Source organism: Neopelma chrysocephalum, unplaced genomic scaffold, assembly GCF_003984885.1.
Source record: "Neopelma chrysocephalum unplaced genomic scaffold, ASM398488v2 Primary Assembly neopelma1_80, whole genome shotgun sequence".
Classification (NCBI taxonomy): domain Eukaryota; kingdom Metazoa; phylum Chordata; class Aves; order Passeriformes; family Pipridae; genus Neopelma; species Neopelma chrysocephalum.
In genome coordinates, this window is record NW_020897741.1 from 225,839 (window position 1) to 241,016 (window position 15,178).

General features: G+C 39.8%; 1 protein-coding gene across 2 annotated transcripts in view; it reads left to right on the top strand.

The window, feature by feature from the left end:
- CD2AP (CD2 associated protein) overlaps positions 1-15,178 on the top strand; it is an 81,367-nt gene that overhangs the window by 36,606 nt on the left and 29,583 nt on the right. For both annotated transcript variants that reach the window (XM_027690085.1, XM_027690084.1), the window contains exons 3-6: positions 3,613-3,766; positions 7,701-7,801; positions 11,713-11,833; positions 14,156-14,340. In XM_027690085.1, the coding sequence (XP_027545886.1) occupies positions 3,613-3,766; positions 7,701-7,801; positions 11,713-11,833; positions 14,156-14,340 (561 nt within the window). The remainder of the gene's footprint in view (positions 1-3,612; positions 3,767-7,700; positions 7,802-11,712; positions 11,834-14,155; positions 14,341-15,178) is intronic.

Below are 15,178 nucleotides of genomic sequence, written 5' to 3' on the forward strand. Positions count from 1 at the left end.
TGCAGCTCTCTGCTGCTGTTTTTGTCACACAGTCACCTTGAGCTTTTCCTTGCAACCTCTTTCCTTTTATATGCCTTGGAGTAGGATGGTTTCTCTTAACTGTGTATCAAAGTTCAGCTTTCGTATCTTGTCTGTATTAGGAAAGTCTGGTGTACCAGCCTTTCCTAATGTCTGATTGTTCTTTCTGGTTTCTGCTGATGAAATTCTTCATCAGTAAATCATCAGCCTTTAAATCTGGCTGCAAGATTTTCTGCATGTAATGATTGCTCACAGAATTATTTTAGACTCTCTTTTTAAATTTAATCCACTATAGTTTCTGTTAAAATGAACCGTTGTCTTGTGTTAGACTTTTAAGTATTTCCTACCTGTCACCACTCAATTACTGACTCAAGCCTGGCAAGAAAGGCACTCCAGCATTCCTCCTTTTGGTTTTGGGTCCTTGGTTTTTTGTAGTGGGCACTGCTTTTGCCTCAAATAATTTCCTGTTGTTTATAACTTGTTTATTAGATTACTGCTTTTGATGCTACTGCTGGACTTAAAAGTATATTTTCTGTTTAATTCAAATTATTGATTATAGTGATCTTACAGAGTGTTGTAACATTTGGAAGTGTTGTGTGTGTGCTGTTTTGATTTTTTATTTCTTCTAATAAATTAAAAAGAAGGAGGTCATGTTTTCAAACAAACTATTTGTGTAAGGCTTCCCCAGTTCCTTTTTGCAACTCTGTGTTTTCTACAAAGTTATTGAAGGAGCTGCTTCTGAAATCTTGTGCAAAGTGCAGAGTTGGGGAAGCAGCCTGGAGCTGATTCCTCACTGGAAAACGTCACGATTGGGAAACTGGTTAACTGGAAGTTCCTGGAGCAGCTTGGGGATTTTGGAGGCTGTATAAATCACATAGCAAAAGATTATAATTTTAAAAATCCAGGGGCAGAAGCACTCTAGGCAAGTTTTCAAGTACCAGTATGTTTTTCAGATGAGCACAATGGCCTTGACAGTAAGGCAGCTAGAAAGGTGTTTTGGAGGTGGCAAACGTTTCAGCTGTAGCCAAAGTTAATTGCTTATAGTTTATCAGACTTGGAAGTAATTGGCTGAAAAATAAGATGAGAATGACGAAGTCTTTAAAATGTGAAATGTCTGTTCAGATGGGAGGTGGATAGGATGCTGTGTTATTCTGGAGGGTTGGTGGGTTTTTTGTTTGGGTGTTTGTGGGGTTTTTTTGTGTGTTTTTTTTTTTTTTTGACTTGGAAGATGGGATCTCAGCAGAGCTAAGATCTCCAGGACACAAGTCACTGTGGATAAAGGAGAGTAATAGCAGGAACTACTTGACTGTTTTCTGAAAAGCTTTTTTATGTAGTGTAGATGAGTGGGAAGAAATATTGTGCTGTCTGTAGTTTTGCTTATTTCACTTGCTCTACTCTTTTCAGAAATAGGGAGGTGCTTTGGTCTTTTTGACTTGAGGTTTGTAGTATCTTTGAAAGCATCAGTAGGTTTTCAGACCTGCAGAGTTTTCCTGCTGGACAGCTGCAGGAGGTAACCTGGGCTTTAATGTTCCAGAAGGCACCAGCAAGGTCCTGGGCAATATATTTCTGCTGTTTTTGGCACTTGATCGATGCGTGGGTTCTGTTGTCTTAAAGCTCATGTTTAAGAGTTCACACAACATGAGTAAGTGTATATCTATGCCTTGCTGGTATTATTTTCAGTTATATTAAAGATTTTATTGCTGCTACATCTGCATTAAGTAGTGGAGTTGTCAACCAGTGGCTACGGATGGTGGATGCAAGAATTGTTCTGAAGTAGATAATAAAAAGCTGCAAATGGGTGTTTGCTTTCATCCAGACATTGTAATTCTGTGGTGGTGGGAAAGCTGATGGGCTTTGAGGGTCTTGCTAAGCACACAGATATGTGAGATTCGGTGAATGTAGCACACTTGGGTTTTCAGAAAGTCTTTGATCAAGTTCTCCATCAAGTTATTGAAGGAATGAAGTTCCTATGAGACTGAACAAAAAGTTCCTTTAAGAAGTGGAAGATTCTTTATAAACAAAGGACTTATCAATGACTTGTGAGGATAGAGGAGAGTCTGTAATGGGATTTCCAGGAGCCAGTTGTGGTAGTGTCTTTGTTCAGCACCTCTGGTCATCTGGAGAGGGGATTTAATAGTGGACACTCCCATTTTGTGAGTGCTGTTAAACTCTAATGTAGTTCAGTGCCATGCTGGTGGCAAGGAGCTGAGCAGACAAAACGGATGGCTTGGAGGGAGCCAAATGCCAAGTAATGTGTGTAGGAAAAGCTAATCCATGTCATGCCTACATGGAACCTTGAGACTGGGATGGAGACAGACCTCTGCATAGATGGTTAAAGGGATGGAGCAGCTGTCTGACATGGGGATGACAGGGCTCGGACTCTTCAGCTGAGAAGAGAAAGCCAAGGGGAAATACGATCCAGGTTTACAGAGCCATGAAGATTGTGACAAACAAAATTCAGTGATGGGGAGAACAGCCTGGGGGAGTAGTAAGGTGTCAGCCTACAGCAGATGGGAGAGAGGAGCTTCTTTATGGAGCAAAGGGCAAATATCTGGTGTCTATCCCTAAGGATGCTGTGGAGGCAGACAGGACCATGGGTGCTGAAAGGGGTTAGACAGGGCCAGCTGCAGACATAAAAAGGAGATGTATCTCCCTCATGAAACACTTATGGGTGCCCTGGGAATGTGGGAGTATCTGAGTTGCAGGATAGCTCTCTGCAGAGCCTCTGGGATTGCTGCCACTGGGAGCTGTGTTCTGCACTAGATGAGCCATTGATGTGCCTTAATGGGTTTCTTGTGCAAAGTGGTGGTTTCCTTCTTTCAGAGTATCTGTTCTCCCCTGGAATTTCACTTAATGAGCTGATATGGTAGAGTAACTGCTGCATACTTGGCCTTTTTATCAAGAACTGATGCTTTCTTGTTTATAGGCTTCTTAGTCTTGATTGGCACATTCAATTCCAATGCTAACATCCTAATTTAGAAAGACAGGAAGGTGGGAGACAATTACCAGAAAAATTATGTCTCTGTTATTTTCCTCCTACACCTTTCTCCTCACTTGCTCCCACTGTTTCTTGTGTCTCACTTTCTTTTCCACTCGTGTCTTTCAGCAGTGTGATTGCATCTTATCTGTAAACACCTCAGAGCTTTCTGAGGCAGAGATAATTGCCTAATATCATTTTGTATAATAAATTATTTTATTGCCCTGCCCTGTGGGTCTGCCATTGAAGTAATATTTATATGTTTACAAATGTTTTCAAATATGAGCTCTGTGACATGAGAGTTGTAATACAGGGCTTCTGGGCTCAAAGCTGCTTTTCTTAGAGTTGGAGTAGATGGCTAAAATCCTGCCCCTGTTTCTGAATTTTCTTAGCACATGAGCTTACCTTTTTACTAACACGATTGTATGCAAGGGTCAAGTTTATTAAGGCCTTTGATATGTTTAGTTGCAGGATGCCATGATTTTCGAGTGTAATATGTTATTGTACCCCAAATGGTAAGTAACTGAAATCTGTTAGTCTTTTGAATGCCTGCCTAAAATCACTGACCTCTTGAGTAATTTAAGTGGCCTCTCAGTCTTTTATATCTCTTTTTTCAGGAAGTTAAGAAGGATGTAGAGCCCAAGGATGATGCTGTACCACTCAGGAGGGAGAAATCTGGCAATGTAGCCAGTCTTGTGCAGCGGATGAGCAGCTATGGGCTTCCAGCAGGAGGATTTCAACCTCATCCCCCATCCAAAGGATTCAAGAAGAGTATGTAGTCCTTCCAATTCCTTCAATTGCATAAGCTGCTGACAGGCTTTTTAAAAATAAACATGAATTATTTAATGCCTGACTTAGTTTTAAGGTTATATGGAAAACTAGAAGCATAGGGGGAAAAACTTATTTGAAGCCAAGTTTTGCTTCTGAGTGTATGGGCAGAAAGCTTATATGTAGCTTTTAAGAGCAGTAATAGGGATGAATTTTCTTGGGAACAGGATTTAGACCCCTTCCAGATGCCAGAGAGCTCCGTAAATTCATGTAAGCTCTGCTTGTATTATCAGGTACCTGAATGAGACCTGTGGGCCTTTTCATGATAATCAAAGATCTTTTCCTGTGGTCTTTTTAAAAGAAATGTTAAAACATAAAGTTTTGTTAAAAATTCAAGGTTTCGTGACAAGGAAGCATTCCAGAGTTCAGATTCCTCAGGGTAGGCCTGCCTCTGGTGTGAAATAAGGTGGAGTTGGTGATGTCTAAACAAAATTCACGGTTTTCCTTTTCTTGTTAACAGCAGCCCTCAGGATGGTGAGGAGCGCAGTGTTGTTGCCTCTGTATCTGTGGTTTCTGTGTTTTAATGTCAGTTTTTAAATCATGATGACCAAAATGTAGAGCAGAAAACTTGCCATTCCCTGCATCCAGCAAATTGACTTGTGATTTGTATTTGGACATATCAGTCTCTTGTAAGGCATTGCTCTAAATTACTCTGGCTTCCTCTCTCTTACAAGGGATTGGAGGCTTTTAATGATTTAAGCCTGCTTTTTTAAAAAGAAAGCATTCAGAACTTACTGGTTTTGGTGTGTTTATGCTTTGAGATTTTGCCCATAAAAGGAGAAGAACCACTGGTTATCTTTAAATGCCCTGAAATGAGACTGCTAGATTTATAAATTTCTTGATACTTTGTTCTAGGCAACTAAGGGTTCAAAATTACTTTTTAGTGTCTCTGATCTGTATGTGCATATTGGCAACACCAGTATGTGCCTGTTAGATGTTTACATCAGCAGGCTTTGGAAAAATCTAGCCTGAAGGATTAATACTGTTCCTGGATAAATGCAGCCAGGCTCTGAAAGGGAATAAGCGTGATCCCTACAGGTCCTCTTAACTCGAGATGTTCTAGGATTTTGTGAACATGATCTGATACCAGTTCAGCTGCCAGCTACTTGTTTTGGTCTCCTTAACCCTGGAATGATCCTGTATCTCATGTCTCATCCTCATGCTGATGGCTGTGGCCAGAGTAGTAGGTACAACTTGCTCTCCAACTCCACAGTGCTCTGGCTAGTCTCATCCTTCTGGAAGAAAATGGTGTTCCAGCACCTTCCTTTAGGCACACAGCTGTTTACTTGGTGCAGTGACAGTCTTCATTTCCATTTTACTTGCTGTTCCCTTTTTCTTGGAAGATTGTTTAAACAGCTCCAGCAGATCCTGTTTGCTCTGTGCCTGGGCAATCACTTGCATCCTTCAAAAGGTTTTCAGAGCTTAGTTGTCTTTCCACTTCTGGTTCCTCACCTGGTAAAATGAGGTTTATAATCCTAAAGAAACTCTTAATTTTTTTTTAATAGCAAGTTTCCATGTGCAGTGAGGCAGGTTGTCTGTGCCTGCTCAGTTCCTTGTGTTGTTTTTGCAGCTCCTGCTGAATTCAGGTATTTTGTGTCAGGTGGGTGGTAAGCTGCAGGCAGAATTCCTATCAGTTAGATGTGTGCCTTTATTCAGCAGAAGGAAAACACAGAAGGTGGGCTAAGTGACTGCAACAAAGGGCTAAATTTGGTTTACCCTGAACAAAACAAACAAAACCTGAAACCAGACAAGTTGTTTTGGAAAGGAACAGAATTGCCTGTAGGCTGCCAGCCCAGCAGTCCTGCAGCACCACATGAAGCTGGAGTGTTGTTTCCTGACTGAGTTGGATTGGTTACCTTAGGATCATAGAATATCCTGAGTTGGAAGAGACCCATCAGGATCTTTGAGTCCAACTCCTGGCCCTGCACTGGACATCTCAAGAATCACACAATGTGCCTGAGAGTGTTGTCCAAATGATTCTTGGACTCTGTCAGGGTTGGTGCTGTGACCACTTCTCTGGGGAACCTGTTCCAGTGCCCAACCACCCTCTGGGTGAAGAACCTTCTCCTGATATCCAGCCTACACCTCCCCTGACACAGCTTTGTCATTAACTTTCCTGGGTTAGTCTAGGAATTTTCAAAACTGGAAGGCAGTTTTGAAAACTGAAAGCAGTTCAAAACTGAAGGCAGTTTCCCAAACTGGGTCTCACTGAAAGCACACCTCAGGTGAGGAAGAGTTTTGGATGTGAAATGCATCCATAGGTTTGTTTTCTCCCCCATTTAGGTAGAATTACAGTATTAAAAAGGAATGCGGAGATCAGATTTATACCAAATGGCTGTGACTTTTTAATTTGCCTTTTTTTGGTATCAGTGAATCTCCTACAAAGGAGAAGCCCTGAAAGCGCTGCAGGAAACAGTAAAGGCCAGTGAACCATTTATTGCAATTACTGTAAACTGAACAATCCCTCTGGGCTGATGTATGAGCTCCAGTGGAGGCAAAAGAAGGGGGTATTATGTGGGCAATTATGTGTTATTAGAAATAACCCACAGAGTTTCATATTTCTGGTTTATTTGTTTCTTGCACGGGTCATATACCAGCATGTAGAAAACTCTAGGTTTGGTGAGGCCTCTCTCAGAAATTTTCGATGCAGAATATTGCTCAGATGCCTGGCATGTTTTGTGCTGAGGATGCTGGGCGTGGCTGTCTTCTATGTCTGACTTTAGACTTTCAACACTGCTATAATAAGACAAGGATCAATCTTGCAGGCAGTATCTGTGTTTTGAAATGTTTTTACACAGCTAATCATAATTGCTGAAGCTTCAGTGTGAAGGGAGTACAAAGTATGGGAGAAAGCATGGAAATTATACAGCTCCTGTAAGCTTAGGCTTTACCATGTCAAGCTTTTGATTCATATTTTCATTTAAATTGAAGCAGATTGCTTTTGAGGAGGATAGGGAATGGGTTATAGCTCAGGATGATAATTGCCCTCAAAAGCATGTTGGCTGCTCTGTTGTGGAAAAGGTCTGAAGACATGGCCTCTTCTTTGAAGGAGAAATGCATAAACTCTCTGGGTTCAGCAACAGCATCACTCCAGGATACGGGCACAGTAATTAGGCAATGTGGGTTCACACTGCTGTGGCTGGAGGGGTTGTTGGAAGTCACTTCAATGCTTCCCCATCTCGAGATGTCATTTTGTCTTTTTAATGCCTGCAGAGCTTTAATGATATGTGGCAAACATCTGAAGATTGCACTTAATTTTAATTTTGCTTTTGTCAAGCACTGCTAATTGACACTTAGTTTGAATTCCTTGACTCCATGCTGGCACTGAGAAAAGGGGGGGGGGTTTGCATTCACAGATTAAAATGAGTTTGGATTTTGAAATACGAGCCCAGCAAATGTTGGCATTACCTCAGAGCTGTGGTTAACAAGGTCTGTGTCAGAGGGCAGAAGGGCTATCAGTGCACAACAAAAGGTGTCGCTGCTTTCAGGATTGCCTAAAGACTGGAGGCTCAAACTTGCATGTTTTCTTCAAAGCAGGCACTAACTGGAAACAACTGTCATTCCTACAGATTTTGTCAGGAAATAGCTTGAAAAATAGTGGGGATTTACCTGACTTTTGAGTCAACATGTTTTCAGAGGGTGTTGGTAATTGGAGATGCAGTGTTGGAATTGTCTGTCTGTTCTCAACCTCCATTTAAGCTGTGGCTCAATAGACTAACGTGACACAACAAACTGGAAAACCAGCATCAAAAGCAGCATAGCTTTTTGGGATGGCTTATGGGTCTTCTGGTCAGGTTGGATCCTCAGGAGCTTGACTGAAGGAAAGACTAGTTTTCCTTTGTGGGTGTTCTTACTTGTGCCGTTCCCCTCGGATCAGGGTCCAAGAAGCGTCAGTGCAAAGTGCTCTTCGAGTACGTCCCGCAGAACGAAGATGAGCTGGAACTCAAGGTGGGGGATGTGATCGACATCAACGATGAGGTAAGAGCTGTTTTGCAGAGCTGATCATCTCTTTATGTGCCAGAAGTCAAATTGACTTTTTTGGGTGATTGCTTGGGTTTGCAAGCGTGTTGGAAAAACAGCATGGGAAAAGTAGAGTTCTTGCAGCTAAAGCTATTAGTTTAGGAGTTTCTCTTAAGATCTAATCCTAAATCAATGAATACGAGATGTTTACAGGAAGTATTTGATCATCGCAGCAATAAATTGTGATCTGTAGCACAGATTCATTTTTTGAAAGACTTTTACAGAGCTTTGGTCCTGTCTGTGTGATTGTTATTTTTAGGATGCTTTTGCTTAAAAGTGTTGGACCAGTTGCTTTTAAGTAAACATACTCTAACTTGGTTTAGGTGCATGTTATTTGACCTGATTCTCCAGTTTTATGCTCTTGTAAACACATTGAAGCATTAAACTAACTGTACCAATATTCAGCACAGAAGCCTCTATCTGCAGTACAATATACTTCACCCCACATGCATAAAAATATGGAGCATACAAATGCACTCAACAGCATGTTATTATTTCTGTTGCCTCCCTTTTCCATTGGGTAAGAAATACAGTTCAAGATATCTCCATGTGTAGACTTTGGCATTGGCCCCATGTGATTGAGTAGGGGTTTGGGGTGAGGGTTTCTTATCTATTCCTACTTATGTGCTTCCTTGATATCTCTTCCATTCAATAGCAACTTGTGTTGTGGGAAGCTTTTGAAGAGAGTGTTAGTGCTCACCTGACAGTTGCTGGGAAGAACTGTGCCATTCTCCTAGCAAGGAAAAAGCTATGCCTTTAGATGCATTTGCACTAGTAGAATTTAATATCTTTGAGTAAACAGAGCAAGTGACTTGTGAAACCTGCTCACTAAACTCAGTTTCATGAATACCATTGCGTGGGCGTTTGTAAAGGAGTGTTCCTGCGTAATCTCGGCAGTTTAATTTGTGGATGGTACTAGCAGTCATGACAGAATAAACAGAAAAAATCAAGGCATTTCCTCATCTGGTTTCTTAAGGAAATTTTTTTTATTAGTCCTCGTTCTTACTCCTCTCCTAATGATTTTAAAATATGTGAGTACCCAGTCTTCACTATTTCTAAGAAAAGCTGCTAAGAAAATTTTTAGGCAAATGCTACCAGGTAGAAAAATACTGCAGCTTACTATGAGCACAGAGCTGTTGGCACACTATTTTTATGGTGATGTAGAATAGACCTGGCAGGTGTAGACTAGGTCTGTCTGCTTCACAAAACTGTACTGATGGACCAGAAATGTGCAGAATGGTAGAAAATACTGTCCATTGGTTGTATGCTGGGAGAACTTGTCTTCACTACTGTGAGATGATTCACTCATATATATATATATATATGCAGATAACTTGTAACTGTTACTTCAAGGAAAGATCATTTGGTTACCTCTTTATGGGGAAAATAAGGTAAAATGAGCTTCAGTTCTACATTACCTGAGAATAATTCAGTATTTAGTCCTTGAGTTGTTTTTGTAAATTATGTCCTTAAAACTGACACTACTGATTTTGAAATCAAAGGTGGAGGCAGATGTGTTCAGAAATGAAATTATTAATATTGAGGAGAACTTTTAGGGAAGAAGGTTTTTGTGCTGTGTGCTGGCTGAATCCACAGGGTTTCTTATTTATAGAACAAGTGAGTTTTACATGTGAAAAAAATGCACAGAGTGCATGTGATAACTGTATCCTTGCTGTAAAACCTTTGTTTCTCTTTTATGTCTTCACCCACTCTTGTCAGAAGCAGCAGTAATGAGCAGATTTATTTTTCTAGTATATTTTTAGTATTGTGCATACTGGTGTTATCAAGCAAAATAAAATTTCATCTGACATCATTAGTGAAGTTTTTATTAAAAAAAAGCAACAAACTGTATTGGCAAAACTGCTTGTTTTAGTCTTCCTCCTTCTCTCTTGTTGAGAAGTCTTGAGTTTTTTGATAGAAATAAGTTGATGGGATTCACACTAAAAGAGTTCTGCTGTGTGTACCAGAGCTGTACCTCCCTCTTGTGGAAATTGTATCATCTGGTAAGATTTTGAAATGGAAGAGGAAGGTTGGGAAATTGTCATCTGTGTTGCTGGCACCAACAGATGTGCAGATGTTCTCCACTGAAGCGTGTAGAACTTCTTAAACCTGATTTTTTTAATGTCAATTAAAGATACAAACTATATTACCAGAAAAAGTATGTAGTCAGTTAAAGGCAGTGTGCTGAGGAGGTTCTTGTGCTCAAGAAATGTTTTGTTGCTGAGTGTCTCTGAACTGGCATCATCGCTTTGCGTTTCAACTCTGCGAAGTGCTTTGCTGACCATGTTTCTTGGCAGAAGAAGAAAGGGATGCTCAAGCTGCTTTCTGTATCGTAATCATTAAAAGTCCCTTTCTCGAGGCTCCTGGGTGTAGTCTGGGTGAGTCAAGGCATTTGTATTTTAGGTTTCTATTGTGTTATGTAAAGCTTGAGGTGCCAGAGCCTGGGCAGCAGTTGCCAGTAATCTGTGCTTAAAATCTGTTTCAGAGGACTGGCCTCTGAGTTTGAACCATGCACAGCAAAGCTTTATTTGAGCACCAGGATGCCTTTAAAAATAACAGTGCCTGTCTCTGCACTGCCAGGTTCTAGATATGCTTTGCTTGCCTGGAGGTGGGTTGATGTTTAAAACTGTGCCTGTGTGTCAGGCGTAGTGACCTACAAAACAAGGCTAAAAAAAGACAATGTAAACAACTGCTGTTTGGTTTGCTTCTTTTTCTTTCCCTGCTGCTTTTCTAAAAACAGCTTTCCAGCCCAAAAACAAGGCAACTGAAATGAAAGATTTTGAAAATTTATCTTAGAGTTTTTTAGTACTCATTAGGTAAATAGATTGTATGTATTTGAGACATTTTGAAAACGGTTCATAAATTGGAAGAGTGCTGTTCTTAGTCCGTTGGCATTGTTTTTACCCTGTCACCTCTGCATGCCCAGTGTTTGGTTGTTCTGCTTTGGACCGTGGGTTATTCTTGATAAACATTCCATTAAATTTTGGAGTATTTCAGTGCAAGTGACACACCAGGAATTCAATCACATAACTGAGTGTTAGAGTCATTATGTTCCCTAATCCCTGAACAAGTTTATTTCCAGTGCAAAAATGAGTTGTTTTGTGAAGGGCAAAGCCAACATAATTTGGCATCCAACAGACTTTTTTCGTTAGGACTGCTGTGTGCCACCACAAAATCCTTGTGGACTTGGCTACCTTTGTTGGCTGGTCAGCTCTGATGGGAAAGTCCCTGCACCAGAGAGAGCCTGCTCAGCCAGCTGCCTTCTGATAGAAGGAATGGACAGCTTAGTTTTCCATTGCTCTGTGATGTCCTTAAGGACTTCTCTCTGTTCTACCCAATATTATCTGTAGAAATTATAGCTTTGAAACTTGTGTCTTTTGATTGAAATTGTGTGAAGCTGCCCAATGGATACAAGCCAAGTGAGATCAGGACTAGTGGAAACTGGACAAAGCAGAGGAAGAGACATGGACAGCAAGAATACATAAAAATTTCCATAGAAAGCCAGGCTGAAAGTTTCATCTTTATTTCCTAAACAGTTTGATATTTTCTTCTGTTGGACGTGTGGTGCCTGTTATTCTGTCTTACCTTGAGAAAGTTGATGAACGTTTTGCTGCTTTTCTGGATTAGCTGTCATGGGGCTAATCTCATGTTTTAGGATCACTGCTGTAGTGATAGAAGTGACAAGTGAATTGTTCTTTTTGCCTACTGTTTCTACATCTTTGGTAGGTTTCTCTATAAGGAAATCATGGTCATTTTGAACTTTCCCCAAGTTGTTTGTAGAGTTTTATAAATGAAGTGTGGATGGAACTGATAGGAATTTCGTTTTGCTCTGTTGGTCTGTTGGTGATACGCAAAATGTTTCTCTACAGGTAGAAGAGGGCTGGTGGAGTGGAACACTGAATGGCAAGGCAGGGTTGTTCCCTTCAAACTTCGTGAAGGAATTGGAGTCAACGGATGATGGAGAAACACAGGATGCTGTGGATGACACAGGTGGTGTTCTCTTTATTGTAAACCCTTAGCGAAGTGATCTTAGATCTTGAGTATAATTTGGAGTATTATGGTTGTAGTACAGCAAAAGTTGTAAAGAATTCAAGCTTCCTAAGAAGGGTAAGTATTTAGTTTCATTCTGGAAAGTGTTGATGCTGAGTATGAAGATAACCTGTCTTGCTCCCAGTGCACTTCAAATAAAATTGCAGTCAAGGTCTTGATCTTGCAAATATATGTTCTGCATTTTATCATTAGAAATTTTATTATGTTCAGAGTTGATCCTTTTTAGTATTAGACACAATTATTTTTTTGTTTAGTAGCTTTTTTCAGTCTTGTTCTCACAGTCCTGAGTTCTTGAACACACAAAACTTAAATGTTTAACCAAGTCAAATTGAATCAGAACAGTATGAGTATGGAGAGCCTCAACTTAAAATGAGCCCTGGGAAGGGAGCCCTGACTCTTCATTATGTTTTAGTCTAACAATGAAATGTTTTTAAGGCAGAATTTACATTTAGCTGTTGCTTTCTGGCTGTGGCTTTTTAGCTGAGGCAGAAGCAGACGGTCTCTGGCTGAACAGCTGAGTGCTGAGTGGTGCCAGGCAGGGCTGTGCTCTACAGGCAATTACTTTGTTCCCTTGAAAAAATGCACTTTAGAAACATTTTGGCCTACGAAGAACTGTTTGAAGGCTCGAGACTTCTGATATGACACTACTGGAATTAGGAGTGTTTTTTGGGAACATCATAGCAGGAGTTAAATGATTGTTAAAGACAGCTGTGTAACTTCAAGGGGAAAAGTGATTTTTAACCTTGTGGTAATGTGCACCCTCATCACCCTCATTTAAAGATGTTCAGTATTGATTGTTTCAAAAAAGGGCTTGCTCAGACATGGGGAAGGAGAGTCTGGCTTGGATTTTTTTTCTTTTTTTTTCTTTTGTAAATTGTGGAAATAATTGCAGTAGCGTAAAACGAGTTGTTTGACTTGAAGTTGCAAATAGCTCAGTGGCTGTATCCTTGGAGGACAAGTTCCCTGAGTTTAGTTGGGTCTGAGATAAATTTACAAATGCATATGTGTTGGTCTTAATTCCTGAATACTGAAGTCAGTGAGACTGAACAGTAATTTGAAGTAATTGTATTTTCTGTCAGTAACTAACAGGCCTCAGCCTCCCAGGGTTTCTGTTTAATGCTCAATACTTTCACAGACAGCATCTTGAGTATGTTTCTTCCCATCCTCACTCCTGGGAAACAGTAACTGCCTCATTCACTCAGCTGGGGTCTTTTAAACATGTGACCTGGACTTTCCTCATCAATGGGATGTCCAGCTATCCTTTCAGATATTTGAGAGGATATAGCTGAGTGAAGAGCAACTGGATAGAGAAAAGGTGAGAAACTGAGGTCAAGAGCCATGTAGCCTCATGGTATCATCAAAATATCTTAAATTTATGATAGAGGGAAGAGGCTTTAATTTTTATTGCAGTTTCCAAACATGCATAGGCTGAAGAGAACTTAACCAAAATGCTAAAAGTTGTGGAGGCTATTTCAAATTTCGCTTATAAAAGCTCTCTGTTTTCACATGACTGTTTCCTGGAATTCTGCATGTAAAAATAGTTTACCTGTGAATATTGGTTTGTAAACTTCAACAGATTTGACCATAACTTAAAAATAAAAAAAAATTTAAAAAGTCTCAAAGCTCTTAACACTAAAATTAAGTTCTCTGAAATACGTTTTTGGAGGCTGGATAAATGTTGTCCCTTAAAACTGAAAGATTATAAGAGCTAAATAGTTGTGCTATCTATTTGCATTTTGAGCAATAGGAAAATTTCACTTTAGTTCCTTGAGGGGCATCATCTACCGCTGAAACACTGTGTTTTCCTGTGGCTCTTTAAACATGGTTGGATTCACTGTGGACCTTTATTGATCATCGCTGTCTGTGGCTGCAGCTCTGCTAATGAGAAGCTTTTAAGTGTTGGACTAAAACCCCATTTTCAGAGAATGAATAAGCAGTGTTTCATAAAACTAATGGAAAACATTGATGTTAAAAGGCTGTGGAGCCTGCGTGATAATTGAAATAGCAAGAAATTAGTGATCTATTGACTTAATTGCCAGAGTAATCAGGGCAATACTGGTGTCATTTCAGTTTTTCAATTGGTCATATGTTGAATATAAAACTAGAACAAATGTGAGGTATTACAACTACAATGATGTTCCTAGAAAAGCTGTTAAACAGGAGCAGTGCACACAGCTGTGTAGCTTCCACTTTTTTGCCCTGAAAAGCAAATATATAATTTCAGTTATTTTAATAACTTTTCCTTTCTTATTTTACTTTCAGAACCTGTTTCCAATAGTCCTACCTCACCTGTGACCTCTCCAGGAAACGGGGGTGAACCTGCGTCTGGACCAGCACAGCCAAAGAAAATCCGAGGTGTTGGGTTTGGGGATATCTTTAAAGAAGGCTCAGTGAAACTTAAGACGAGATTACCCAGTAATGAATCAGAAGATAAAAAGCAAGATAAGGTTTGTACTGGTACATACTGTTATTTTGGGGTTTCCTGTAAAAATAGTTTAAGAAATGTGGGCTTCTGACCATAATCATCTCATAGGGCTGTCGCCTATAAAATGAAACAAATCCCCTCAAGCTTCTTTCCTAATAAGTTATAAGTAAGTAATATTTAACATTGATTCCAAAATGTAAAATGTCAAATACCAAATGTTCAAATGTCTTGGTATTTAAAACATTAGAGATGGAAAACCAAGGTGATAGAAAAATTGTCATTTCAGAGCCATGTAGTGTAAGACATAACGAACTCTCAAACACATCTGCAGTGTGAGGTCTCTCATAATCCTCCTTATAACAGACTTTGTAGTCTGGGACAAGACTGTTAAGCCTTCTTTAGCAAGTTAAACTTGTCTTTTAAAACAAGGAATATTTTGGTGTTTCTTTAAGTTTTTGTTTGCGTTTTTTTTTTTCAAGTTTTGGTGGATGTTGAGATTGCTGTTCAAGGTGTCAACTGCCATTCCCTTCAGAGCATACTGCCAAGCTTTTGGCTCCATAAACTGCTGATAATGTAAGCCTGAAAAATACAGTTTTAGAATTTTGCATCCTCATTAATTTTTTTCCCTCATTTTTTATGAGTGAGTGGGAAAAGGAGCACATTTATTCTCTATACTGAACTTACTGGAGCTTAGGAGAGAGCAGATAATGCAATGATAGTGGAATTGCTGTAGTTTGAGTTTTATTTTGATCTGAACCCGAGAGTGCTCTTACCTCTTGAAAGCACAGCAACTATTCTCAGTCTTTTATCTTGAACTTATGCATTGTTTATTCCAAGAGCTTATATATGGATTTTTAGCT